We start from the raw sequence: 26,144 nt of genomic DNA, 5'->3' as shown, positions 1-26,144 counted from the left end.
AGAGGCTCGGCAATGTCCGCATACTGTAGCTAAATTTGCTGGATGATAACGGTTTTGTGAACCGGATATTATGTATATTATAAATAAGATGTGTTGCCACACTTTATTATTTACATGGTAGTTTCCATCACAACTCTCATTTGGCTAAATGGATATGCTAATGTTCCAGCGTAATAGAATGAACCGTTTATATTGTCAACTAATGTTACTGTACTGAATGGCTCAGGCAGTGGGTTGACATGATTACCCTAAACCAACGTCAGTTAAGCAGATGATACAAGGGGGATGGGTAACGTTAGACTGGAGATAATGCACGTAAAAATCTACAGGTTCTAAAGAACAGACGTTTTTTTGTTTTGAGCTGGGAGCCGGTCGTTTGTTGATGTTGGCGGACTCCGTTTTCTAAGCTAACGCTAGCTAGTGTCGCACACTGTTGGAGCTGTGGCGGAGTGGAAGGGAGGCACTGAGGCAGGGCACTTGGGAGTGAGCATAAACATCACATCCTTTGGACTGGCCCAGAAAAATTCATCCAGAGTCCTTTACATAGAAATCGGTCCACAGGCTGTTTCAGTGCAACTGAGAAAGGCAGGGAAGGTCCCGCTTTTTAAGTTATGCTACAATCCGTTCACACATTTGCAATAAAAATGCGATTAATACATGTAAATGGCTTCACATTCTTACATATGGTACCTTTAAGCCACATCTGAAGAACGGGCCCCAGGTCTTGGCAGCTTGCTCTGTTTCAGGACAGAATGGGAAATACAGGGTGACTGCCCGGCTTACATGTGTGCTATAAACTGTTAGTCCCTGGATTTTGGGGGTTCACGGCTCGGTATCATTTTCCCGTCTGCCCGTGCCAGCACGCTGCAGCGTGTAATCAGCCGTGTGTTGAGAGCAGCCAGCAGCTATGGAGTCGGAGCAGGCTGTGAAATGCCAGTACGAGAGGAGGAGCGGATTTACTGGCCTCACTTCCTCCCAGTATCCATCTTCACGCATCTGGTTTAGCAGTTGATTGATACTGGACACTCGGTCTCTGAAATTAAAGCGGCAACGGCCCGAACAGTCCCAAATGTTGCGTCCTCACATCTGCCCTAGGGTCAGAATAAAGATTTCCCCATGTTTCAGTGTTGACGGGGAAAACTGAGACACATTTGTCACCGCAGCAAAGAGTTAGAGAGAGCTGCCAAACATGAAGTACCTAAAATTAAAGTATCACAGCAAACATGAGATAATCTCATACAAGATTTTAAGACCGAAACAAACCTTTCAGTGAGCTAACTTGATGAGATCGTCTCGAATCGGTGTATTTTTTCCTAAAACCCATAGTGAGCAGTGTTTTTTTGTGTTTCCAGACAGGATTTTTCTCAGGGTTGGATCCTGTAGAAATATTAGACTTGAAGTATTTAAATTGTCTTAAATATAAATCTGTGCTACGTTCATTTCGTAGTAAGCATCGGATCTGATTTTCTTTCAAAACTTCCCAGCTCTCATCCGCTAATTCTCACATTTATCATCGCTCATAACACGTAGAAAATAAGTGGAAAAAAGACTTTTCAATACATTTTTAATACCACATAGAAATTTAATGCATGTTTCACGGTCATACCGGTCAAAGTATGAAAAATATCACCGGGAAGCAGTAAGTGGTTTTCATTTCATCCGAATTCATTGATATTTATATCACGTCTTTGTCAGCACTTCCCAGCTGTATATAGCAATAATATCTATGAGTATAATTAATTAGTCATTAACTGCGACCCGGACGTGGATAAGCATCAGAAAATGGGAGGATTCAGAATCAACTAAGGTGCAAGTATGATTTTCCGGAGCAACGGTACTGGAGATTTTCCAACCAGTTTATGCTACAACAACACACAAAAACATTTTCTAAGTAAAGTTACTTTCAGTGACAGGCTAGAAAAAAATATCAAAGTCCTTTGTAAATAAAATGTAAGACTTTGCAATACCTTCCAAAGCCTTTTTTCTTTTTTTAGGAAACTAAAGTCACTGCTTTTTCAAGACTTTTTCATCCTTTCATCTTGCTTTAGTTGACTGTTGGCCACTAAGGGGCAGGAGAACAAGCTGACAACGGGTCTAATAATAATAATAATAATAATAATAATAATAATATTAACCACTGATAACATCGTCTTTACTGCACAATCTCCTGTTATCTAATAAACAGAGCAAAAGGATGTTTAGTTTTTCCAAAGGAAATATTTATTGAAAATGCAAATGTACATTTGTATGATACAAATCCTCTTTAACTCGACTATCCAGGTGGGTGTGTTTGGTATGAACAAGCACGTTAAGAATTTAGTCCCCAGAGAAACATGCATCTATAACGCACCACCATGCTCTCCTTTCTATTTTCTTGGCCCTCACTGTATTCTGTCCTCGGGAATAAAACCAAATCAAAGTTTTGGACCCAGTTCGGTTTCGTTTGTTCTCCAATTGGGGCCGAATGTTTCTCCTCTCTTAGTGTTTGCGTCCACAAAATCAGAACGGCTGCGCTCTATCAAACTCCAATAAATAAATAAAGTGCTCCACATACAGCTGGATTTCAATCAGTTAATACACATCACTAGTACTGATTATTCAAAACATATGTGAAATCAATAGATATACAGTTTATTGTTGTCTTATTAAAAGCGACATATCTAAGAACTTGATGTTGCAAATCATCTTTAAAAGATAGGAAATTGAGTTATTTACAAAAACAAGGCACGACAGGAGGAATTCTGGTAAAATATGAACCTCCAAACAGAGGATAATGGTGATGGACTGAACCGGGTCGAGGAGGCGTTCCCTCCGAACACAATCACACCTCAGGGCTCGACGGTCTGTAGCCGCTCTTATTTTAAAAAACTTTTTAGAGCCTTTGCAGTACAGGTGAGCTCTGAGGAGACGGGCAGAGAGATGAGTTCACCCTCACGTTTTCCCTCACTGGACATTTTCTCTTTTTGCTGCAGGCTGACAGGGAGGTGGCGACGCAGCAGCGGCAGTGTGCAGCACCAAGTCCGGACGCTGCGCCTCGAATCATCTGTGCTCCCAGTGCGGAGTGCACTGGTCGGGAGTCTGGGCCGCGAGACGACATCACAGTGCTCATGTATCATTTCGACATCAATGAATCATCAGCACATTATTGAGACACAACGGAATAACTTAAGTAACAAGCCTCAACTCCGCATTTCACATTTTAGGTCAGAAATCTTTAAGATTTTCGTCAGGAAACAGGGGGAGGAGCCCCCTTCTGCCAAAGAGCTAAAACAGCTAAGGTAGTTTGAGTTTCTCGTGACTACAGACGAGTAAACAAGGTGCTGATATGCTAGAAATGTCACGACTACTAAGAACAAAAGCCTAATGACTTCCCTCTCAGCAAAACGCCGATTTTTTCACTTGCTGCTTAGTTCGTTCTCTTATAATTTCATTTACAAATTTACGGCATGAAATTTTACCTATGGAAGGTTGAGGGTCAATTTTTTGATCAAGTAAGATCAAATTACTTGACCTTTAATTACTGGGTTTTTTTTTTCTTAGGGTATCAAAGGGCTAACAAAAATGGCCGCAGATAAATAATTGCCATATGCTTGTAAATTAAGAGTATAGAAAAATACGTTTTCGTCTGCAATTAGTATCGCAGGTGTCTTGGATCTTACAATCAGTCATTCAGCCTATGTGCACGGAGAAAAGTCCTCACTGTGCTTTTTGGTATCATCGTGTGCACCACAGGCCAAAGAACAGAGGAGACCCGCCTGACGGGGGGAAGTAGGAAAGAAAGCGGACGGGTGGGAAATGTGGTCCTTTTGGTGGAGAAATGCCAGTATTATTAACGCCACCGGCGTGAAGAAGAGGCCACCAGTCTGCTCCACCGCGGTCTCATTGGTTCGTGTTACGCTTAGGGTAAAATCAGATGCCAACAAGATGATGTACTGATGTTGAGATGTTGAGATGATACACTAACAGCTTTTGTTTAAATCACGGCAATTGATAAGTTTATTCTTAAGTAATATTGAATCTTGCAGCCTCAAAAATTTCCTCCGATAAATCCAAACTCTCAAAAATGACAAATAAAGTCATCACGTGGCGTCACAGGTCGCCGCCTCACCGTCAGGGCTGCTGCTGAGGAATACGAAGCTGCAGTACCACCTCTCTGCCAGCAGAGGCACCAGAGCAACCTACTGTGAGATCATTTAGCCCCTTACGTCCTGCGTCCACCATGCAGTCCTCATCATGCGTGTGTGTGTGTGTGTGTGTGTGTGTGTGTGTGTGTGTGTGTGTGTGTGTGTGTGTGTGTGTGTGTGTGTGTGTGTGTGTGTGTGTGTGCGTGTGTGTTCAGGACCACTGGCAGGAGCAGTCAGTGGGCTCCTGGATGGTGTAGCTGACCCAGGTTGCGTTGCCGCTGCAGTAGAGCTGCACCGAGCGCCGCTGCAGCCCCGTCTCCCTGCAGCACTTGCAGAAGCGAGCGTACGTGTTGATGTTGTAGTTGTAGATGCTGGCGGACGGACACTTCCCGTCACATGACACGATGTTCACCTGCAGGACAACAGAGAGTCAGCGCACAAGGTGGCAGGACTGGGAAAGAACCAGTGGAGCAGAAATACAGTATTTCTACCTTAGAAAAGAACCTTTGACACCATAGTTCATCAAGCATCATTTTGAAGTCCCTGCATTCTGTTCCACTACATATTGTTTTTATCTTATGCTAGATTCTCCACATCCTTTAAATCCTGGCACGTGAACCTTCAGCTCGTCCTGCTGATGCCCAGGAAGATACTGGACACTGGTGTGTGTCTTTACGAGGGATTCATTTTAAGTTAAATATGTTTGCAAACCCCTCACTTACATGTTGTGGACACTACATGAAGCCCTCAAAATCTGTGAGGAGTAAAATGATCAGTTATAATTCTCTCCGTAGAACTTGACCTCCGCCGGCTGGCACGGTAAACGAGACAGGGGCCCCTTCCTTCTTCCACGTGGTCCAGACGTGCCCAAAGACAAACATTTTTTGGCAAAATAGCAAAAAAGTTCCTGGGTAAGGTTATAGGACAGACTGTCCCTTGTGACCCATCGCCCTGTCTCCTGAATTATAACAAAAGCGTTGGGTCAAGGCTTATCAGACGAATTGTGACTACTGGGCGTATGACAGTGAAAAGACCAGATGGGAAAGATGCAGGGCAAATAAAAGAACAAACCTCCATCTGCAAATTCTTAGAGACTGTGTCACTGGAGGGGGCTGCCTGAAACCTTACCGGATTATAAGATGAAGAACAGCAGCTACGGAGGGACATCTTACGACCTGCCCCGCGCGTTGTCTGATATTTCATCTGACGCAAATTAAATTGGTAAAACAAGAGCGACCTTTTGCTAAAAGACCTAGCGGGTCAGCTGAACATGCAAAAATGCTAAATTTGTCCTCAGACAAGAGAACGACTCGACATATACGGAGAATAAAGTTTCCAATAACTAAAGAAATTGAAGTTTTCCTCTGGAAGTGAATAACTGCTTATAAACTCAACACAACTAACTAAAACAACTGAAATAACAGAAATTTATCCGTAATTTGCAAGTAATTAGAACCTAATTGCTCAGTTTTTTCCAGGCATCTTCCTAGTGAAGGTAATAGGTAATAATGGACCTGTAAAATAAAGTTTTACCCCATTATTTTATGGGTCTTTATTTTCCTAATAATTTCCCACTAATCAAAATTTGTTTTGAATTAAATGGAACCGTTCTTTTAAGGAAATTCCTCTTGTCCCCTATTGTTAGTACCATGCTACATAGTCCCAGGAAAGGATTGGAAAATAATTAGTAAATCAGAGACCCGTACAGTAAAGCTTTAAATATTTCCAGATTTTCTTTTTTCAAAAGTTAGATTATCTCAAACAGTGGCGGCACGTCCCAACGGACACCAAACATACCGGCCTGTTGCTGCGGCAGTCATTCTTCCTGATCGTCATCCTCACCGTCACTTTCTGACACGACTTTCCGTCCTCCTTGCCTGTTCACACGACAACAAATCAGAACAAATCCGTTGGCACGAGGTTAGCGTGAAACATCCGACCCTGCCAAATGTGGAGACACAGCGAACACCGGGAAAGAGAGGAGGACGACGGAGAGGAAATAAGAGGAAGAACCGTGGGAAGCACCGAGGCTGTCGCTCATGCACAAGCTCCGAGGCCGTTTTAGCGGACGGATGTAGTCTAGAATATTTATAGTTAGAGAGAAACAAGGGAGGAAGCCTCCCAGTGGGGGAGCAAAGACAAATGAAGCTTCAACCAAAATCAGACAAAACAGCTATTAAAAAAGAAAAAAATCATGCATTAATCATGTAACTAAAATAACTATTCTGTACAACATGCTCCATCAACCTTTGTGCCATTCGAAGATAAGACACGGGGGCGGCTGCCGTATTGGTTACGGGGGCCGGAGGTCTGTCCACAATCAAAATCATCTTAACTCACTGAATTTTCAACTGATTTTCCAGCAGTTTGGTTTGTTGCAAATGCCAGACGTGTAGTTATGATACAGGAAAAAAATTTTAAAAATCGGGTTTTCAGGTTTTCATACCAAAATACTTTATCTTTTTTTAAATAGTTATATTTCTAGGATATAATATTTGAGGTGAACTTACCCTACATAGTTAGTTTCTAAGCAGCTTAACTGGTTGTCAGGATAGTCACTTGACCTCACGTTAGCTTAAAAGAATGATATATGAATTTCAACCTGTAGAATATTGTACATTCACTTCTCAGCTGTGAGTGTTTCTTCCCTGTTGCCTGGCTTTGGCATTTCTTTCATTGGAACATGAACCAGACGCCGCACAAAAGTGTGTCATTTTCTACGGTCTGAGATGGTCGGACCCTCGCTGCAACATGGCAGCAGCAGAGATGCCTCCCGCAAGCAGGATGCGACATCTGTACCGTGAAAAAAAAAGGGAACACACAGGCAGAAACACGCCAGAGACTTAAAGCCGCTATGTGTGGCACATATCCCATCAGCCATTTCCTGATCTTCCTTTCTGAAGAGGTTAAACATGTTGGAAGTGGGGTTTTTTTTTTTTTCCCCATCAGTGTTTCACTCCTTTCATCACCTGCGATCCTGCGAGCAGTTTTCCCTCCAAATCTGACCCGAGTTCTGTTGGGCCGTATTTATTATTACAACACGATCGTTCCTACTTTGTGACTGCAGTCCATAACAAGTGAGCCATAGAAAAAGAATTTTACGCTTGATAACTGGATGTTTTCTTGCCGAAATGCTCCTTGCGAATCGCAGTTTGAATCCTATCCTGGAGTTTTGTACCTTTTGACTTTTTGTCACAGAGCCAGATATTTTCTAACACGGTCGGCCATCTTGTGAACCGATTTGCACTGAGTTTTCATGGCGATTCAAACCTTGTAATGCTCCGACTGTCGTTCACCTATTGTTCTGTCTACGCTGCTCGGGAAATGATTCCGACTTTTACTTCGAGAGCTAAAAATCCCACTCCGCTACCTGTGGAGTTTCTAAATGACTGCGCAGACGCTTGTCTGTTCATTGCACCGATGAGTCTGTAAGGATGAAAACGCCTCACATAGTAGCTTCAGTTTTCCACACGGCTCCCCCAGGTGGTGCGGCAGCATGCAGCTCCTCTACAGCGGCTACGTGTTCGCTGAAAAGACCCCCGACACCAGCCCACGTCAGTATCTACCCACACATGCAGACGACTAAGCCCGACCACTGGGCCACTACCAACAGCACATTGTTGGCAATCAACAATGCACTGCCCAGACAGTGCTAAATGGGGGAAAGAGTTGAGCTGTCGTGTACATGTACGTGATCCACAGGGAGGGAAGGGGGCGGAGGGGTGGACTAAATAACAAGTTTCTGTCCTCTCAAGTGTGGCATCATTTTTTGGCAGACATGGAGGTTGCCCCGCCTCGTTTAAGGGGGTAAAATCATCCGAACCCCTTCGGGACGGTATCTTTTCAAGATCAAAACTCACGGAACAAAAAAAAAAGGCCGTTCTCAGTTTAACGGCTTTATGAAGCGAGTGGGGGGGGTAGGTTGCCGTCAGACTTGGGGGGTCTCCTGTGTGTTTTTATCCTTATTTTTTTGGAGGGAGTACATTGTTGAATATCAACAATGGCACTGACAAGCCTTGTTGCTTTGGTACCTCGTTCACAGTTTGTGTTAACGGTGGGAGTCAAGGGGCTAACGGGGAAAGGGAACAGAGGGAATCCGGTACCTGGTGGGATTGGCACAGGATGGTAAGCTTCAGCACACAAACCAAAAGCCCACTTGCATGTCATCTGATGCTTTTCAGCGAGAGCTACTTCAGTCATTTGGCACAAACGGGCAGTGATTTGACTGAAAAGCGCACGGACACGTCGCTCTAATCCGAATGAACAGCAGACAAATGTGATGGAGAACAACAGCCGGGGCCCAGACACGAGCCCGTTGGGACACCGTGGTTGAAGAGTTTGGACTGGAACGGACAAACTGAAGGGCAAACATGTCGGAAACATGTCGGGCGGCAGGTGAGGGCGCTCTTCAGTGTCAGCTGCGGCCTACAGCTCTACACTAACTACAGTACAGCTGCTGCGCTCGCGTCGGATACTCACAGGTTTTGCAGCATCCGTCCATGTAACTTATGACAGTTCCACCGATCTGAGTGCAGATGAGAGTCAAAATGTTAAGTTTTTAGAGACTGATATTCTTTGGCTGAAGTCCCTGATGGCTAGTGTTGATTATTCTTAGGATGTATCCCCTAAAACTGATGTTCTGATCACTGGTCCTCAAACTTTTTTTCCTGTCGTGTCGCCCTTCCTATTTGACTTTTATATCAGCCAACAACAAACCTCCGGCGTGAGACAGGTCTCGTCATATATCAGATATTTTTTCCTTCTCCTCACTTTCTAAACTCTGTCCATCTCGTACATGTTGCTCCGTTTGAATAAATCTTGCAGACCTGAACCTCGATTGTCTCGTCTTGCTATTGTTTTAGACCAATGTAAAACAGCTGAATGGTCCTATGAACTACATAAAATGAAAATCTTTTTCTGGGTTGTTACTCTCTTTGTTTTTTAATTGACAGTTGAAAGTAACTACACATGAAATATGTCATAAATATAGTTTAATAATATAGTGTTTTATATCAACACCGTACTATTTCCTCCCTCTGAAAAGTGTCATTTCCTAAAATTATTGTATTGATTAAAAACGTCAGTCCAATAACACGTAGAAGTATGTGACAGACTGTGCAGGAAAATTAATAAATCAATAATCTCTACACTCATTTTGTAGCTATAAACACGTTTGTATATCGGCTAAATAATGACAATATTACGCAACATCATTACGGAAGAGAAACAGCATCATACAGTATTAAAAAAACTCATTGTTGTTTGTGTGTGTGTGTGTGTGTATTGCTGCATGCTGACCTTCATACACTCTGTTTCATTGAAGGGGGGGCAGCTGAAGGAGTAGGAGACGAGTGTGGGTCCGGACAGAGTGTCTGTGCAGTCGAACTTCATGCAGTTGGACACCCAGGACTTCCCCGGCTGAAAGCACAGCAGCGGCGGCGACAAGATCAACACCTGCACAACGGCAGCTACGCGGACGCAGTCACCTGACTCAGCCTGAGTTACACCGGCCAGGAATAAAACCCAGTCGAGGGATCGAAAAGAGATGTTGATCCCAAGGTCATCTTTTACGCTGACTGCATTAGATGATTTACATTCAACAAATTTGAGAAATTATTTAAATTAGGACTGACCTGGGACAATATAAACCCCATGGTATCTGATTGTAGTTTCTGAAAACTACGAATAAATTGTAATAATCACTATGATCTAATTATATAAAATAAAATAGAAAAAAAACAGCAACTAATAAATATTATTATTATTTAAATTATATAATATTATGCGTAACAAAATAACTTTGACAAGAGATTTCTTAAAGGTCAAGTTAGTGGACCTTGAGTTCAATTTTTGTTTTTGTTTTTTCAAGTGAATTTAAAATGTACTTTATGCCAAAGCTTCTTCTAAAAATCTGAAACTACAGGTTGTATAAAAAATATATAAAAATGTATGTAGTATATTCAGGATTATTGTTCATATCTATTAGATGAATCTGATCTGAAGTGAAACCAGAAACTGTTACGGGTTCAGTTACAGGAGTTAGAAAACCTCATTCAAAACCCCACTGACGTTTGGAACAACACTAATAACTAAAAATCCAGCCTTGGAGCGTTTGTCGTGTGGCTCGCTTCATTTGTTTGGAGAAGGACGGTAAGACGGTAAGATCTGATATCATTGTCTATCAGCATTTGTGTTTTAGCAGCCTTTAACAAACACCATTTCCCATAAGCCCTCGACGTCTGCGGCTAAACTTCACGGCGAGTCCACGAGCGGGTCACGGGGGTCGAGGTTCGTTCCCACTCGTCTGTAACAACGGCAGGACAGAGAGGAGCGAACGCTGGAGAGGTTTTTAGACGGCAGAGGCTACAACCAGAAAGTTGAAGACCTGACTGGTTTTTTTTTTCCGTGGAAGTTTTTTTTTTTTGCAAAAAAAAAAAATGTTTTTTTTTTTGTTAAGATCATCATCAAATATAAATATAAACCGAGAACACCTTTTTTTTTTTTTTCACCAGGAATGACCAAAGTTTAACCCGGACACGACTCCGGGACTCTCGATACGGTATAGACCATATGGTCGTATGATTTGCTATTAAGATGCACAACTCTGATCAGAACGACTTCCTACCTTGTAGAAAACCGCTGTCCCGTTCTCATGTTGATAGGGGCAGGAAATATTCTTACAAACGCCACAACAGGTCGACTGGTCCTTGGGAGGGACGTAGATCTGATTCTGAAACACCCAACACATTCAAGATTAGTTTTTTATTGAACAACGAAAAAAAAAACAGAAACTTGGCAGAAGAAGGAGAAGAGAGTAGGTAACGCAGACTTCAGTTCGGTACGGATGCGTGTGTTCGCTTCTTTGCGTGTGGCTCAGCGCCGCTGCTATGAGTGTTACAGTAATTCCTAATAATTTCCTTATTAATCATCAAACGTGACCTGGAGCCGGACGAGCGGCAGACAATGGATGGATAACTGGACGGAAGGATTAACAAAATTAAAAAATAGGCTTTCTATTTAAGGTCCATGTACAAATTTTGCTTCACATCAGAGGTCTGGGACAATAAGAACTCAGGATTTTCCATCCAGTTTTTTTTGCTAGAAAACACACAAAAACATTTTGCACAAAAACATTACTGCCTACAGCAGGCAAGACAAAATGTTTCAGACCTTTGCTAATGAAACCGGAGACTCTTTCATTCTTGAGGTTTTTAAGGAAACTGAAATCACTTGTTTTTAAGACTTTTTTTGTTTTTATGTTCTGTCTTCCAGGAAGAGTTTCTCCTGTCTCGTTTTGTCCGACCAACTTTGCTTTCGTAGACGATGAAGAAAACCAGCTAATGTTCACATTTGAAAAGTCAAAACCAGTGATTTTGTGGCACTTTTGCTTAAATAAAAAAATGACAAGCTTAACTTATTAATAATCAATCGATCAATCAATCAGGTACCAGAGCCTGGTTGAATGTAAAATCTTTATTGGCTGTATAGTTGGTGATTTTACCTGTGAATCTGGATGGTTTGGCGTCTGTGACTCTTTTCTAAAACCACATATTTTTATGGAAAAAGAAAAAGGAAGAAGGAGGAAAAGAGGAAGAATCAGTTCAAGATACATACGAGGAAGAAGTACAAGAAACACAAGAAGACAAATTGACCAAAAGCTGTAAAATGTCCAATGCCCGGATCCCTTGTTGGCGTGTACTGATCTCTTGGTGTGTGTGTTACTAGTGTGTTTGTGTATGTGTGTGTGTGTGTGTGTGTGTGTGTGTGTGTGTGTGTGTGTGTGTGTGTGTGTGTGTGTGTGTGTGTGTGTGTGTGTGTGTGTGTGTGTGCGTGCGCTGTGGTCTCACCGGTTGGCAGTGGGCGGAGCAGTTGATGCTGGAGGTGCGGAGCAGGTGGAAGCCACTCGCCGGGTCGAGGCTGCGGCTGCACTGCCGGCTGTGACACAAGCCGTCGTCTCCGTGCTCCACCAGAGTCTGACCCGGCCGCAAGACTCCGCGCTCGCCAAACACACACACCGCCTCGCGCACTGAACACACAGGCAGAGGAGAGGTCAGAGGTCACGGTACACGGGGCTGGAGCAACTCTACTTTCTCACGGATGTTGTGTTAGTTCATGGAATCTGGCATAAAAATTGATTGCAAAGCACGCTGTGTTTGGTAAAATAAAAGCTACTACCAATGTAAAATGAGCTAATCCAGTCAATACTAAGCTAAGACACAGTTTATGAATGTTGTTAAGAGGGAAAATGTGCAGTAGCCTATCTGAGCCACTTGTCTGAGTGTCTCCGTCCTGAATTTGAAGCAGCCACCCTCCCCGGCATCGCTCACCACACTTGTATCTTTTGCAGGCACACTGGTTCTTCGGGTCGGACAGGAAGGCCCGGTCCAGTTGGGCGGCCTCGCCCTGCGGTGCACACAGAGAAGCGGAATCCGGGTCACATAAAGTCAGAAAACGCACCGATGAGCACACAGAGAAACGTGAGCAGAACAAAACATTAAAAGAAACAGAGAGTCGGTGTTAAAGAGAAAAGAGAAAATACTTGTTAAACTCCCAGACACAGTGAGTTCTATAAATATACACGCAATATAAAATACATCATTAGATGTCCCAACAGAGAGACTGAATTTTAAACGTCAGGACGTACCAGGGCACATTTTGGGGAGGCAATCTTCTCACAGGAACACTCTGAAAACCGAGAACACAGACGATCATCATCTCCGCACGTCCGCCACGTTTTTAGCTGACAGCACCCCGACAACAGCAAACCCCAAAAGTTTCATCAGAATCCAAACGTGCTGAGCCGAAGTCAATTCAGGCTCCTGATTTAAATCTGTTTAAATGTTTTCAATGTAAAACATCTCGTAGTAATTTAAAAACTAAGCTCAAGACGGCAACTGGGAGGTTGAATTGACTTTAAAAACGTTGCAGACCAAGAAAATCTAGACATTCTGTTGTGCTGGTTTGTCCGACGCGACCTGAACGCATCATTAACTGTTCCAAGTCGTACCGCATGTTTGGTTGGGGCAGCAGCGACCCGGGCGGGACACCGACGCCACCGACGTCCCAACAGGACAACTGAGCTGAGGACACCTGTAGGGCTCACACACTGCACGCGCACGCACACACACACACGCACGCACGCACGCACGCACGCACGCACACACACACACACACACACACAACACAACATTAAAACTTCTTATATTACTTTTGATATAAGAGTGTACTTTGTTATTTAGAGCCCGATGGAAATGACTAAATGAAAGTTAAACGTAGCTGATGCTGTTATTTCTGTGTTCTGCCTCATGATATGTGGGGCGGGAAAAGGGAAAAAAGGAGGGAAAAGAAATATAATCTTCGAAGACCTGTTCATCAAAGACTGTATGTGCGTGAGCTTTAGAAAAGAGCGCTGTATGAATGTGTGTGAATGTGTGAATGGGGCATGTAGCGTAAAGCGCTTTGATTGGTCGATAAGACTAGAAAAGCGCCAAATAAGTTCAGTCCTTTTACCATATCGAAGTCACTAAAGCTGCCACATAGTTGTAGTGCAGTAAAAATTACAACATTTCTCTCTGAAATGGAGGAGAAGCATAAAGTGGGATGAAAAATAAATACTCAAGCAAAGTACAAGTACCTGGAATGTGGGCAGCACTTGTGTAAATGTACTTCGTTACATTCCAGCACTGGCTTCTGACAAGTTTGTGAATGCGAAGATATAAAATAATTAAGAAATAGTTTTAATTTTAAAAAGTGAGAAGAAAAAGAGGGAGGAGGTTGTTACTGTTTACGTTAAGCAGAGAGAAGAGTTGGTTAAAAAGCCGTTAAAATAAGTGCTCTGACCACACTGGTAGGCGGGGCAGCAGCGGTCGGTGGTGTTGCCGTCGACTGTCAGCAGCTCGCCGTCCTGGCAGAGAGGAGGCGTCCCCGGACAGGAGGAGCACACTGCGGGAATCACGCATTCATCATTCATCACACTCTAAGTTAACCTGCCGGCGGCACGCCGATGGCTGAATGTGAAACAGGACGTAGCAGGTAATGGGATTTGTGTTTGCACTGACTGCAGATGTGGGCCAGACAGCAGCTGCCGTCGGCTCTGGTGGCGACCGGGGTCTGGTCCTCTCTGCAGGTGGGAACGTCCGACTCGCAGAGCTCGGGATCACACTCTGGAACACACAGACACCTAATTCAGGGAACAGCTCCACGTTTTTTGGAAGTTACGCTCATTCGCTCTCTTGCCCAGAGTTAGACGAGATGATCGAGACCAGTAAGAAGCAACAGCCACGGGTGCCGTTGGCTTAGCTTAGCACGAAGGCTAGAAACAGCCGTAAACGGCTCGCCTGGCTCTGTCTAAAGGTAAAAACCCACCGACTACCAGCACCTCCACAGCTCAATAATTACGCTACTGGCCTGAATATAGGACAACCCTGATTATAAGACAATCAACTCTTATTTTGAGGACAGGAAATACTTTTAAACTCGTCCTGTTGGGAAAGTTTCACTGAGATACCGTTAATTCCAGGAGAAGAGAGTCCTCATCGCTGAAGCCTTTTCTCCGTTCGAGTGAAACACGACATACATGAAAACATGAAAATCTTTCAGTTTCAGACTCACACTCTCCTGTCGGACTGCTGAAGCGTCAGGATCACTTTCTTTTTGAGTTCATCATCTAATTCTTGGCTGTTTGACAGATTTTCTCCCTGGTTCATTTCTGCAGTAAACACCTTTTTTTCGCTCGTCGTGAATTAATTTGACACCAGCCTTCGGAAAGTCCTGCATGGTAAACCGGACCAACCAAAAACAACAATATCTGATGTTGTCAACACATAACTGTCTAGTCCTCGAATAAAAGACGCCCCCCCACACTTTTTCAAAGCCAACTTCCAGAAAGGGATATCGTCTTATATTTGGGCCAATACCAAAAAAAATATGTTAATAAAGACAGCGTACATTTGGTCTGATGAAAACTCACCACACACGTAGTCCGGACAGCAGGAGTCCCGTCTGTAGTACGACACCAGCTTCTCCCCGTATTTACACTCAGGAGGGAGCGGGTCACACAGGCTCTGGTTACACACTGCGGAGTCAGAAATTACGTCATCTCGTTAACATTTTTTTTTTCAATTTTCTATTCGTTTTTTATCACTTCATATACACGTGAAGACTTGATGGTGCAGATTCTGTTCTCCGCCGTATCCCGAACTGCTGGGGAACCCCGGTGGCCTCACCGCAGACTTTCTGTGGGCAGCAGCTGGTGCCGTCGGCCAGGCTGACGATCGCCTCCCCGGCTCGGCGGCACACGGGCGCCGCCACGTCGGAGCAGTTGTACTCCACGGGGACGACGGTGTCGTTGTCGCAGCGGTACATGCAGCAGGCGTCCTTCGAGGCTTTCCACACTTCGCCGTGTGCGCGAGGAACGCCAGAGCTGTCGGTGCAGGCTGCAGGGGCGCGCACACGCACACACACACACACACACACACACACACACACAAATACAGCTGTGATTTCTAGTTCATTGGTAATAAGCCGACGGTAATGGGGCAAAATAAGTTTTTGATTCAGCAACACTAGTTCATAACTTTGTGGTTTCTTTGTAGTTGTGACTATTGTGGTTAAAAAAAACAAAGGAAAGCGTTGATTAAAAAATTAAAGACAGATAATTAAGGTACATATTTTTCCGATTCCCTAAACAATCTCCTGCCATCATAGTCTAACGTTGTGACTTCCAGTTGGAGAGCGTGGTCTGCTCCGCTGTTCAGGCTGCAAAACCGGGGTCTTACCACACTTCTCAGGTGAGATGCAGAGGGCGGAGTACGGCCGGTGGAGGAGCGTCCCCGCGGGACACACACAGCCCTCAGTCAGGCCTGAGCACTGGTCCGGGTCAGAGTCAAAGTCGTGGTCGGGGCAGGACTGAGACGTGCAGGCCGGCAGACAGGCCTGATACCGCAGAGTGTCGGGGCACACGAAGGCTGCAGGAAGAGACACAAACATGTCTGTGCCTCAGACGCATCACTGGGCTTTAGACTTCACTTTAAGAGATAACGTTATTAAAAGTTCTGGATTGTGCCGAATGCAGTCTAGAAAAAAATCCAAGATGGCACTGCCTGGATGAATTGGACTTACCAATGCACAGCTCACTGTCAGTACTTTTTCTTGTTATATTTAAAAAAAAAACCTTACAGTGCATTAAAGGCTCTGCACACCCACACTGGTGTTCGGTTAGGTCAGTTCTATTGGCTGGTTAGACTTCTGCTCAAGTTCGCGTTGGGCAGCGAATTCCATGTTCCAACAACAGTCATAACATTGGCGTTGTCATGTCTGTACCAACAGATGCAAGAGAAACTAACAGGAGTGGGAGGGAGATGTCACTCAAGCGTGGTCTTTGAATGCCACACAGCCCTGAGAAGAGGGTTCATAGGGTGTTTCACTTACATTTTTATCAGGTGACTTGGGGTCTGTAAGTGGGTTCTTTTCCCCAGCAGACACTTTGACATGTTACAGCAGAAAAAAAGGAGTGAGCACTGTAAATAATTCCACTTATCTGCTTCAGAAAGCAGGTTTTGGTTGCATGCTGGCTCACTTTCACACTGTCAGAGCCATCATTAACGATTAATTAGCATCCACTCGGTTTTTCCCACAACAACAAGTCAAAATGGCTGCTGCGAAAAGGGGCCTATGGAGACGCTTGTGAGTCGCAGTGGAGTCTACTCACTTCACAGTCGACCAGTTGCAGGTGTGAAAAATTGGGGACGGTGATCGAGGCTGTACAAACATTTAGACAACTTTGGCACAGACCCTCCATTTTAGCCATTTTGTGCAAACAATGAGTGGAATTTGGTTTAGAACATATTTAACCAGAGGTCTGAGCAGGCAGTCTGACCATTCTGGTGCAGTAGTTTCTGCTTTATTTTTTAAGCTTATCTACACAGGAGCTCAAAGAGCGGCCGTTTGTTTGAATGTTTTCGTTGACGGCCAGAAACTTACGGCAGTAATCTGGACTCCTCCACTCTATGCAGATATTAAATCTGTGACAAGAAGCCACGTAGGCGGCCAAGGCCACACACTGGTTGTTGACATACTCTGCATCTCGCACCCAAACCTCACAGAATGTGCTGGGCGGGACCTGAAAAAAAAGAAACAGATGACATTTACGAGAAATACAACCTGAAGCAGCAGCTTTATTACGTTTCAGACCGAACCCAGGTTTAGTTCAGAGTCAGGCTGGGAAACTGCTGAGGTACTTGGTCCCTGGTTTGGGAGAGGGACCTGGAAACTAGTTCACAGATGGGCTAACGTACGAAGGCGTGGCAGGGGAAGAAGGCTCGGTTCTGCAGCATGAACAGGCAGCTGGAGCAGTCGCTGGTGGAGCAGTTGAGCTCGCGGCGGCGGCTGTGGCTGATGTAGCTGGTGGTGTTGGGAACCTGCCAGCTGTCGATGAAAAGAGCCGGATCCTCGCCTACGCCCACTGTGGTGCCGTTGGCCAAAGTCAAGTCATTGGTTGGGTCTCCATCGCAGAAACCTAAGGTGGACGTGAGAGGGGGTCACAAAAACACAAAATTTACTTTCAGTCATAACGTATGTATCCCTAAATGAGACAAATGAATCTTGCTGCCATTCGTAGCTGTTGGAACTGCTTATTCAGGGTTTCTGCTGTGTTCAACAAATTAAATTTAAGACTTTTACCAACTTTTTTAATACCACACAGAATGCAATTTAAAAACCAGTCGAAGAATGATGAAAAAATAACATTGAGGTCTACAACTATGAATTTATGACATTTCTATCACATTTTGTCAATACGTCCCAGCTGTATATGACAATAATTTCTAGAAATATAATTAATTAATTAATTCATGTGACCTGCACCCATGTATTGATTACTGAACAGACCTACGGGGCGAAGGCCCAGGGGCCCAAGGGGTCAGGGGGCCCCTGGGTCAGATCGTCTGTATGAAGTCACTTAACATTTCTTGTTTGAAAGTCACAGAGCTCAGATTAAAGACTACAAGACAGACAGAACTATCCCAAAGACACTCAAAACCACCACAGCAGGACGCCAAATGACCACGAAGAGACAAACGATGCGCTGTTTGTAAGCATTATGAGTCTCTTTCAGTCTTAAAAGGGGGGGGGGTCCAACAGCCAAAAATTATAACTAACGTTATGGTCTACATCAAGCAATAAAAAAATTTAAGACCTTTGTACATGAATAATTGTCATCTCTCATCCTCTATTCCACTTCCTCACTCCTCAGATCTAGTGACCAATCACTGCTCTCCATTCCACGCAACCGTTTAAAATCCAGAGGGGATCGAACATCTTCCGTTGTTGGCCCTAAATTCAGGAATAGTTTGCCGCTCACTATACGACCTGCAGATACCCTGTCAAGATCAGTGACGTTCAGCTGACTTTACGTCACCACATTTTTGAGGCTGTGCCCAATCGAGCTACCGTTGTCAGCCGTCCACGTGGTGCTCACCTCTCAGCCCAACCTTACTGGGACCTGGTGTCCACATTCTCGCTGATCTTTTTAAACCAACCACAAACATCTGTACAAATTATCATTTGTCTGGATTCATAAATAAAATGACATCATTTAAATAATCGCTGCATTTTTGCTCCATCCTTTCATATAACGGAAAAAATTTAAACATAATCGAAGGTAACATCATCATTTTTAGTGTGATCACCCCCGTAAGAGGAAACTGTGTATAATGCCAGCAAGACAGGTGTTTTAAAGAGAACTAAAGTAATGGAAATTGTGCATGAGTTCTACTGCATGAGTAAGACGACTCTTACCACAGAGGCCCATGGTAGGAAGCTTGTGGCTGGGGCTGTCGGTGTCGATCACCATCATGCCGGTGCTGTGGTACCACTGCAGCTTGAGACCAGCAGGGCTACGGATCAGGTACATGTTGCCTGTGTCGTAGATCTCAAAGCCATACTTTTTAAATCGAGGCTTGGCGTACCGCGAATTGATGTAGAGCTGAAGGAAAAAACAAAAAGTGCAAATAAACAGACAGATTTCATCAGTTTAGAGCTTTAATTCGCTCATCTGACACATAACATACAAAGTAAAAATCAGAATAGGAAGGGAGCACCTCCTACCCTCCTCTGCAGCCTGTTGATGATGATGTGGTTGGATTTGTGCGTGATGTTGAGCGCCACCAGACAAAGGTTGGTGAAATTCCAGAGGAGCTTGAAAAAGGGGAAGAAAATCAGGTAAAAATCAATGACAATCAAATCAATGGCTTCTGTTCCCGTCACCTTAAGGGAACCTGGTACGTGTGAGGCTGACTTACCGGTGACTCAGAGTCGGCGGGACACTCCTGAACCAGGACACTAACGGTCTCGTTGGGCAGTTGGGTCACTATGTATGAGGCAGCTTTGTAGATGGCAACACTGTTCCCATCAAACGTGATTACGTTCAGGTCCGGAAACATTGAGCAGCGACCTGGAACGTCAAGGAAAGATGACAATGAAAAGCCGAAAGCAGATAAAAGGTAATAATCTACAACAACCACGATACAAACCGGTCATCTGTTGGGAACACAGAGGGGGAGAAAATGCCCAAGGGCAGAGTCACAAGATTGTAAACTCATATGAACAATGAGGTGTATTTTTTTTTAATTTTTTTCTCACATGGACAGTCCCACTGTGGGCAGCATTTGTCTCCGTTGACCAGGATGGCAAAGCCGAGCAGGCCACAGTTCGGGGGCTCAGAGGTGAAGGGACAGCTCTGGGATTTGTTGAACAGAACGAGCTGGTTGTTGACGCAGATGAACTTCGTGCACTCATCAACGATCTCTGCATACGGAGGCTGGATGGAAACAAGACAAAAAAACACGAAAACCAGGAGTTACACAACAAAAAAATAAAGCACAGAGTTATGCAAGCAGTAATAATATTTAGTGCGTCAAAGAGGCTGATTTACTCAACTTAGACATAAAAATTAAAAAAAAATTCAAACACATCTGTGATAAAATATTCAAAATCCCAGGTTTTTTCACTTTTTCCAGAGCTTTCGACCGTATCCCATGGCCTACTTCAGACAGATGATACAAAGTGGTCACTTACAGTGCCCTCTTCGTATATGACCACTTTTTACCATGTCACTGAAGTGTCCATTTGCTCAAGGAGGGTGTGGAATAAGCTGGGAAGTGAACCATGAGTTTAGAATATTTTAGCACAAATAAATGATGTGTTGAAATATTCTGATTGTACTAAATATTGTACCAACTACTGCTCTAAATCAGGAAAATCAGAAGAACTACAACATTGGCTGCTGCTGTTTACAATTGCTTGATTAAAGCTGTAGCTGGTGCTCTTATTTTGAATTATAGCTTACAAAATGTTCCTTCACGGATTTCTTTGGTCCACATATAAATGTAAACAGGAGCAAAAACATACAGAAACTGGAAACAAAGTAATCATGGAGCGTGTCCTTCTAGAAGTATGTTCAAATTCTGTGACTGAGAGTTATAGCAGACGTATAATAGCTTAACCCACAGTGCAGATCCTTTTAGGGGATACAGCCATGGACGTTGTGAGGTCCACTATGTGTCCAGTCGTTTCCGCTGGTGTGTGAGGAGACGCCGGAGCAGGAGGTATTGTTGCACCTGGAGTGGTGCGATCCACTCTGTCCGGCTCAGTAGTTTGGGCTGTGGCGGCTGCTGGGCGTGAAGTCGTAGCAGGAGTGGTGATACCAGGCTCCTGGGTTGAGATCAGGGCTTCAGATGGAAGCGTCGGCGGTTGGGGCGTAGATGGCAACTCGTCAGTCTCTTTGGTTGTCAGAGTTTTCTCAGATGTGGCTGACTCTCTGGTGGTTGTCGTGGGTGCAGCTGTAGATGCTGTGACTGTTGTCAGAATAGGAACAGGCACTGGGCCGGGTGTGGTGGTCAGCTCGGGACCTTCTGCGGTTGTGTAAGCACGTTCCGTCGTGCTCGCTGTAGTGACTGACTTAGACGATGTTGCGAAGGTTGCAGATGGCACTCCTGACATGGTTGTTGTGCCGGGGCTTGGTGTGACAGTCGGCGGGCCAAGGGTGGTTGAACTGGTCGTTACTGTTGGTAACCTTGTTGCAATGGTAACTCTTGCGGTGTGTGGGCCGACGGTTGACCTCTCAGTTGCTGTAATTGTCGGGGTAACTCTTGTTGTCATAGGAACTATGGGTGTCGTCCTGAGGGTCGTTGTCCGTGTGATGGTTGTGGTAGCGGGTGTAGCTCTTGCGGTGGACACCAGCCGGCTGGTGACTTTGTCAGGGAAAGTGGTTGGCTGAGATGTAGGCGGCGTGGTTGTAACCCTTGTTGACACCTCCACTCTGCCGGTCACTGGATGTGTCGTCTCTGTAATCGGCTGTGTGATGACAGGTCTTAGCGTGGTGGTAACAACACCTGGTGGAGCTCTTGTAGGCGTTGTGGTGACAGGTGTTTCAGGTGCGGGTGGCGGGGTTGAAACCGCTTTCCTGGTTGTGGTGGCTGCAATTTCTGCAGTTGAAATTTCAGGAGAGGTTGTAGTTTGGGCAGTGGAGTCTGTGGCAGCAGCTGAAATCGCAGAGGTCACAACCGGCTTTGTTGTAGTTGTTACTGAGAGGCTAGGTACTTCAGTAGTATCAGTGGAAGGGACCACATGGATGACAGGTTCAGAAGTGATCTCTGGTGTAGTCTTCACTGTGGGGCTGTAGACTGGGCTGGAGGAGGTCTCCTGATGCGAGGGACGCAACGGCTCGGAAGTCCGCATGCTAGACGCAGGATGGGTGAAGCTCTCTGTTGTTGGTGATAGTGGTACAGTGGTGGTTTCTGTAAAAGACACTGGCAGTGAAGTTGGTTTTGTTGTAACAAGAGGACCTGTGGACACGGTGGAAGTTTCTGGAACCTCTGGAGGTCTTGGAGTTGTGGTCTGTGTGGTTCTCTCTGTTGTTGGGACGGCGGCAAACCAGGAAGTTCTCTCAGTATAAGTTGTGGAGGTGGAGGCAGTAGAAGACAATGTGTCTGTAATCTTCAGAGGTGGATGTGCATCCATTGTAGTGGTAGCTACAGTTATTTCAGACACAGCAGTTTCAGGTAAGTCCACTTCCTTTGTTGTTGTTCGCCAGTCTGTAGCAGCTGAGGTAGGAGTAGAAAGCACAGTTGCAGGTGGTGCTACATGGAGTGGGGTTGATGTTGGTAACCTAGGAACTGCTGTAGTGGAAGTTGTCAGTTCAGTAGGAGTGGTAACAAGTGGTGTTGTTGTCTCTGGACTCGTGTATGGTGTTGTGTTACTGGCGGTGAAAGGTGCAACTTGTGTGACTGATTCTGTGGTCTTTGCTGAAGTGGTTGTGGGCAACGACACAGTTCCTGTTGCGACAGGAGGTGAGGTTGGGAGAGGTGAAGCGGTTGTGAGTGCTGTGCTTGGTAAACCAGAAGGGATGGGGGTAGTTGTTGTTGGGGGATGTCTCTCCACTGTTGCAGTCTTTGTACTGGTTTCTGTGTACGCAGTGGTAGCTGTACTGGGAACAGTAGTTCTGTCTATAACTAAAGACGTCTCAGAGATTGGAGCGGGACCTGGACTAGAAGCTGTTACAATCGTAGTAACCACCGCTGAACGTGTTGTAGCCTCTGTGGTCTCTATGGTTGGTTGTACAACAACAGGAGGAGGGGCACTGATGGTGGCTGGCCCCTCGATGGAGGCGGTGGTCGTTGCTGCGGGTGTGGTTGGCTGCAGGGTCGTGGCAGTGGTGGTGAAGAGCGGCTCCAGGGAATCGGTGGGCTTGGTGGAGGCGGTGAGCCAGAACAAAGCCGTGATGGCAAAAGGAGCGCTGCTCGTCCTGAAGGGGCTGACGGTGGAGCTCAGAGCCCGGGTCGTCAATGCTGTTGTACCTGTTACAGTGGTGGCTGGGGCTTCAGTCACTCTGATAGTAGACAGCGGCTCCACAAACTCTGGACTGACAGCAGGGGGCAGTGTTGGGGAAGGCAGGGGTCCTGCTGTTCTGGAAAGTTCAGGAGCTGCAGAAGGAGAGCTGGCGACCGTTCGAGTTGGCTCGTCAGGGGCGGGTGTCGCCTTGGTGGAGGTGGTCTGCGTGCTGACGGCAGGAACAGTGGTGGTGATTTTAGTGGTGGGACCAGTGCGCGGCGTGGGAGATTCAGTGGTGACCGTGGTCTTGAAGGGGGTGGTGGAGGCAGCAGTGCTTGTGGTGGCTGCAGAGGTGACGGCTGCGGAGATCGGCTGAGCTGTGGACGCTGTTACAGGCTGCACTACAACCGGGCTCTTGATGCCTGAAAACAAACAATAAAAAGTGTGTGTTAAGAGAAGAGCTGGGACCGACAGACCGAGGGGAGTGTAAACAGCCTCCTCTGTGTCTTCATGCAGGATTGGGTGGAATCTAAATGATCTGAGTGTGTTAAACGACTCCATTGTTCATTGTTTCAGGAATTTAATATTGTTGTCCGTTTTCAGTTTTGTTCTCTCCTGCTTTATTGATTTTCTATTGTTTTTGTGTACTTATATGCTTCAATAAAGATTAAATAAATTTAAAGGTACATGGCTAAAGTGTGTAAAATATGTTATAATGAACATGAATATTATTGCTTAGTTTAAAATGTTGCTTTTTTTAAATAAAATAATTTATTTTTAAAGCACACGGAGCCAGGTGGAGACCAGTGAAAGTTGCGAAATACTCCGCTTGAACTGTTGTATATTAGAAATGAGTTGCTTAATTTTTCTTATACGCACAGAGAACACAGTGAAGATATTGTATTGTTTGGGTCTATTTCTGCTCGATTTTAACCACCTCTATTCAATGCTTAATAACTTTTCATGTAAATGCCACAGAACCATTACAGCTGAAATAGAAGACGACGCTTGCTGTTTCACTAAGAAATCGGTTTAATAACTGAAGGAAAACGCCGCTGAAATCAATCAGGGGATACTCACAGTCTTCGACGTAGACACAGCGGCGGGTGACCTCATCCAGGACCATGTGCGGGGGGCAGACAGGAAGGCAGCCCTCCACTCTGTACAAAGAGCAACATATAGCTATAAAAAAAAACCCGAGGCTAACTCACTGAGTTTTTTACATTTTTGCTTTAATCAGAGTTCTCAAGTATTGATTTATAGCCTCAACAGAAGTCTGAACATAAGAACATGTCAAGAACATATCTGGAGAAGGAAATTTCTAAAGAAGCAAATGTGTCTGCAAGTTTATTTAGACTGTAGCTGTGATTAAAGGGAGCTCCATCAGATCCGAGGATTAACTGTCTACAAACTGCCGGAGGTGCTGGAGTTAAGGAAAAGGTCAAAGGTCTCACTGTGGGATGGCGACACAGGCTTCAGCCGACGGGTCGCTGCAGGTCTTGAAGCAGGGGCTGACACAGGAGTCGTACCTCCACTGACACCGAGGACCTGGCAGGGCTTCTGGGCTGGGGCCTGATGAAAGACAAACAACACTTTGCACTTTTACTTTAAGATTGCACAAAAACTTATACGTTTTGTCTCAGTTGAACAATTAACGTATAAAACTCTTTCAAAGTCCATCTTTGTGACACCTTTGTGCTCAAAGAAGCATCATACTGACAAAAAAAGAAAAACAAACTGATCTTACAGGTACAATAAAATCCAATAGGTAAAGATCAAATTTTGTGTTTAAATTAACTAATTGTTTCTGATAGGATTTAATTGTAAATAGCTTAATGAGCATTACGTCTATATATAAAGCTGTTGAAGCGGCGCTGCATTAAATTTTTTTATCATGCTTACTTTGATTGGCATAGTGTTGAAGTTGAATTCTTATTATTTGCATATCATATTCTGGATGTCATCCCTACTTATACAAATAACGTGTGGTGTCTCTGGAAACTTTGTGAACTTGACTGAAATTTAAAATAAAGTTCAGTTTAAAGCCTCAATTTAACTGCTGATATTTGATATTGATATGAAACATTAGTCACACTGATGGCGCCTCAATCTGCAGGAAATTTTGTATAAGAAAGGTATATCACGTTACAAATCTAGACTGGCTAAAAAAGATCCACAAATGTTTTCACAGACGAGTAATGCGATGAACTTAGAAAGCCACTAATATCTGTCTAATGTCTGGACTTCATCCCTGAATGTGTGCGCCATTCACTGCTGTCAGCGGGAAATCCAGTCCGCTATTGGCTGCTGTGCCTTTTCCATTAACTAAAACAAATGCCGCTGTATTTTTAGCAGCGGCGGGGAGTCTGGCTGCTCCCCGAGCTGAACATGCAGGCAGAGGAAACACTGGTCTTGACCTCTGACACTGGAGAGAAGGGACGAGCTGAACCCTGAGAAAAGCCTCCTGGATCCTCGCCGACAGCCGAGCGAGGCGTGAAAAAAAATATAAACTCAAACCTCGGCACGAAAATTCTTAAACACGCCTTTTACTGACAATGTCTCTGACCCTCATCGGGTGAAACTCGATCACTAAACAGTGTCGATCACTAAACAGTGTGTTGACGCGGAGGCACATTGAACTGCTCAAAGGAAAAGCAACTGGAGGCAATTTTCTCGTCATCATGACTTCTGTGTGTCATATCAATGACTTCTTGTAATGAGAAAAATGCCTGTGTACCACATAAATTCTAGAAAAAGATTTAAAACGTATTTTATGGGGTCCTGTATTTTCCAGCTAACTTCCTGGAAACTTTCCCTCACAATTTCCTAAGATATTGTTAACTGTTCTGCATGTTTCCGAGAAAGGACCACGCAATTTGGTACTAATTATAAGGGAAATTGAGCAAGGGTTGGTTACTACAGTTATCAAGTACCTGCTTGATATATTTCAGTTTATACAAAAAAAATTGTAAATTGCTTAGTAGGGAGTCTAAAATAGTTCACAATGTGACGTAACTATCCATCAGAGTTTCCTGGAAAGACTAACAAAAATTCTTGCTGTTTATTGGTCTCTCTTCAAACCACTGACTGGACTCTGCCGAAGGTTGTTTGCGATCGAAAAGGTGAATCACTCCGTAGCATCTCCCTAAGACCACCAGTGGACTGCGGTTTTGTAGTTCAACGGAGTGGAGA

At 44.6% G+C, this 26,144-nt stretch overlaps 1 protein-coding gene across 1 annotated transcript in view; it reads right to left on the bottom strand.

Annotated features, from left to right (window-relative positions):
- Positions 1–4,284: 4,284 nt before the first annotated feature.
- otog (otogelin) overlaps positions 4,285–26,144 on the bottom strand; it is a 70,848-nt gene continuing 48,988 nt past the window's right edge. The window contains exons 34-56 of the mRNA XM_040135677.1: positions 24,407–24,524; positions 24,033–24,112; positions 20,631–23,374; positions 19,764–19,941; positions 19,424–19,575; positions 19,230–19,319; positions 18,921–19,107; positions 17,420–17,640; positions 17,106–17,244; positions 15,902–16,090; positions 15,350–15,559; positions 15,094–15,198; positions 14,183–14,287; positions 13,965–14,066; positions 13,132–13,230; positions 12,769–12,809; positions 12,452–12,527; positions 11,972–12,150; positions 10,750–10,854; positions 9,423–9,542; positions 8,604–8,649; positions 5,922–6,001; positions 4,285–4,536 (exon numbers count right to left, since the gene is read on the bottom strand). Coding sequence (XP_039991611.1) covers positions 4,336–4,536; positions 5,922–6,001; positions 8,604–8,649; positions 9,423–9,542; positions 10,750–10,854; positions 11,972–12,150; positions 12,452–12,527; positions 12,769–12,809; positions 13,132–13,230; positions 13,965–14,066; positions 14,183–14,287; positions 15,094–15,198; positions 15,350–15,559; positions 15,902–16,090; positions 17,106–17,244; positions 17,420–17,640; positions 18,921–19,107; positions 19,230–19,319; positions 19,424–19,575; positions 19,764–19,941; positions 20,631–23,374; positions 24,033–24,112; positions 24,407–24,524 — 5,567 coding nt within the window. The 3' untranslated portion in view covers positions 4,285–4,335. The remainder of the gene's footprint in view (positions 4,537–5,921; positions 6,002–8,603; positions 8,650–9,422; positions 9,543–10,749; positions 10,855–11,971; positions 12,151–12,451; positions 12,528–12,768; positions 12,810–13,131; positions 13,231–13,964; positions 14,067–14,182; positions 14,288–15,093; positions 15,199–15,349; positions 15,560–15,901; positions 16,091–17,105; positions 17,245–17,419; positions 17,641–18,920; positions 19,108–19,229; positions 19,320–19,423; positions 19,576–19,763; positions 19,942–20,630; positions 23,375–24,032; positions 24,113–24,406; positions 24,525–26,144) is intronic.

Source organism: Xiphias gladius, chromosome 1 (assembly GCF_016859285.1).
Source record: "Xiphias gladius isolate SHS-SW01 ecotype Sanya breed wild chromosome 1, ASM1685928v1, whole genome shotgun sequence".
Taxonomy (NCBI): Eukaryota; Metazoa; Chordata; class Actinopteri; order Istiophoriformes; family Xiphiidae; genus Xiphias; species Xiphias gladius.
Note: the sequence above shows the minus strand (reverse complement) of the source record. Positions and strands in the feature narration are given on the sequence as shown.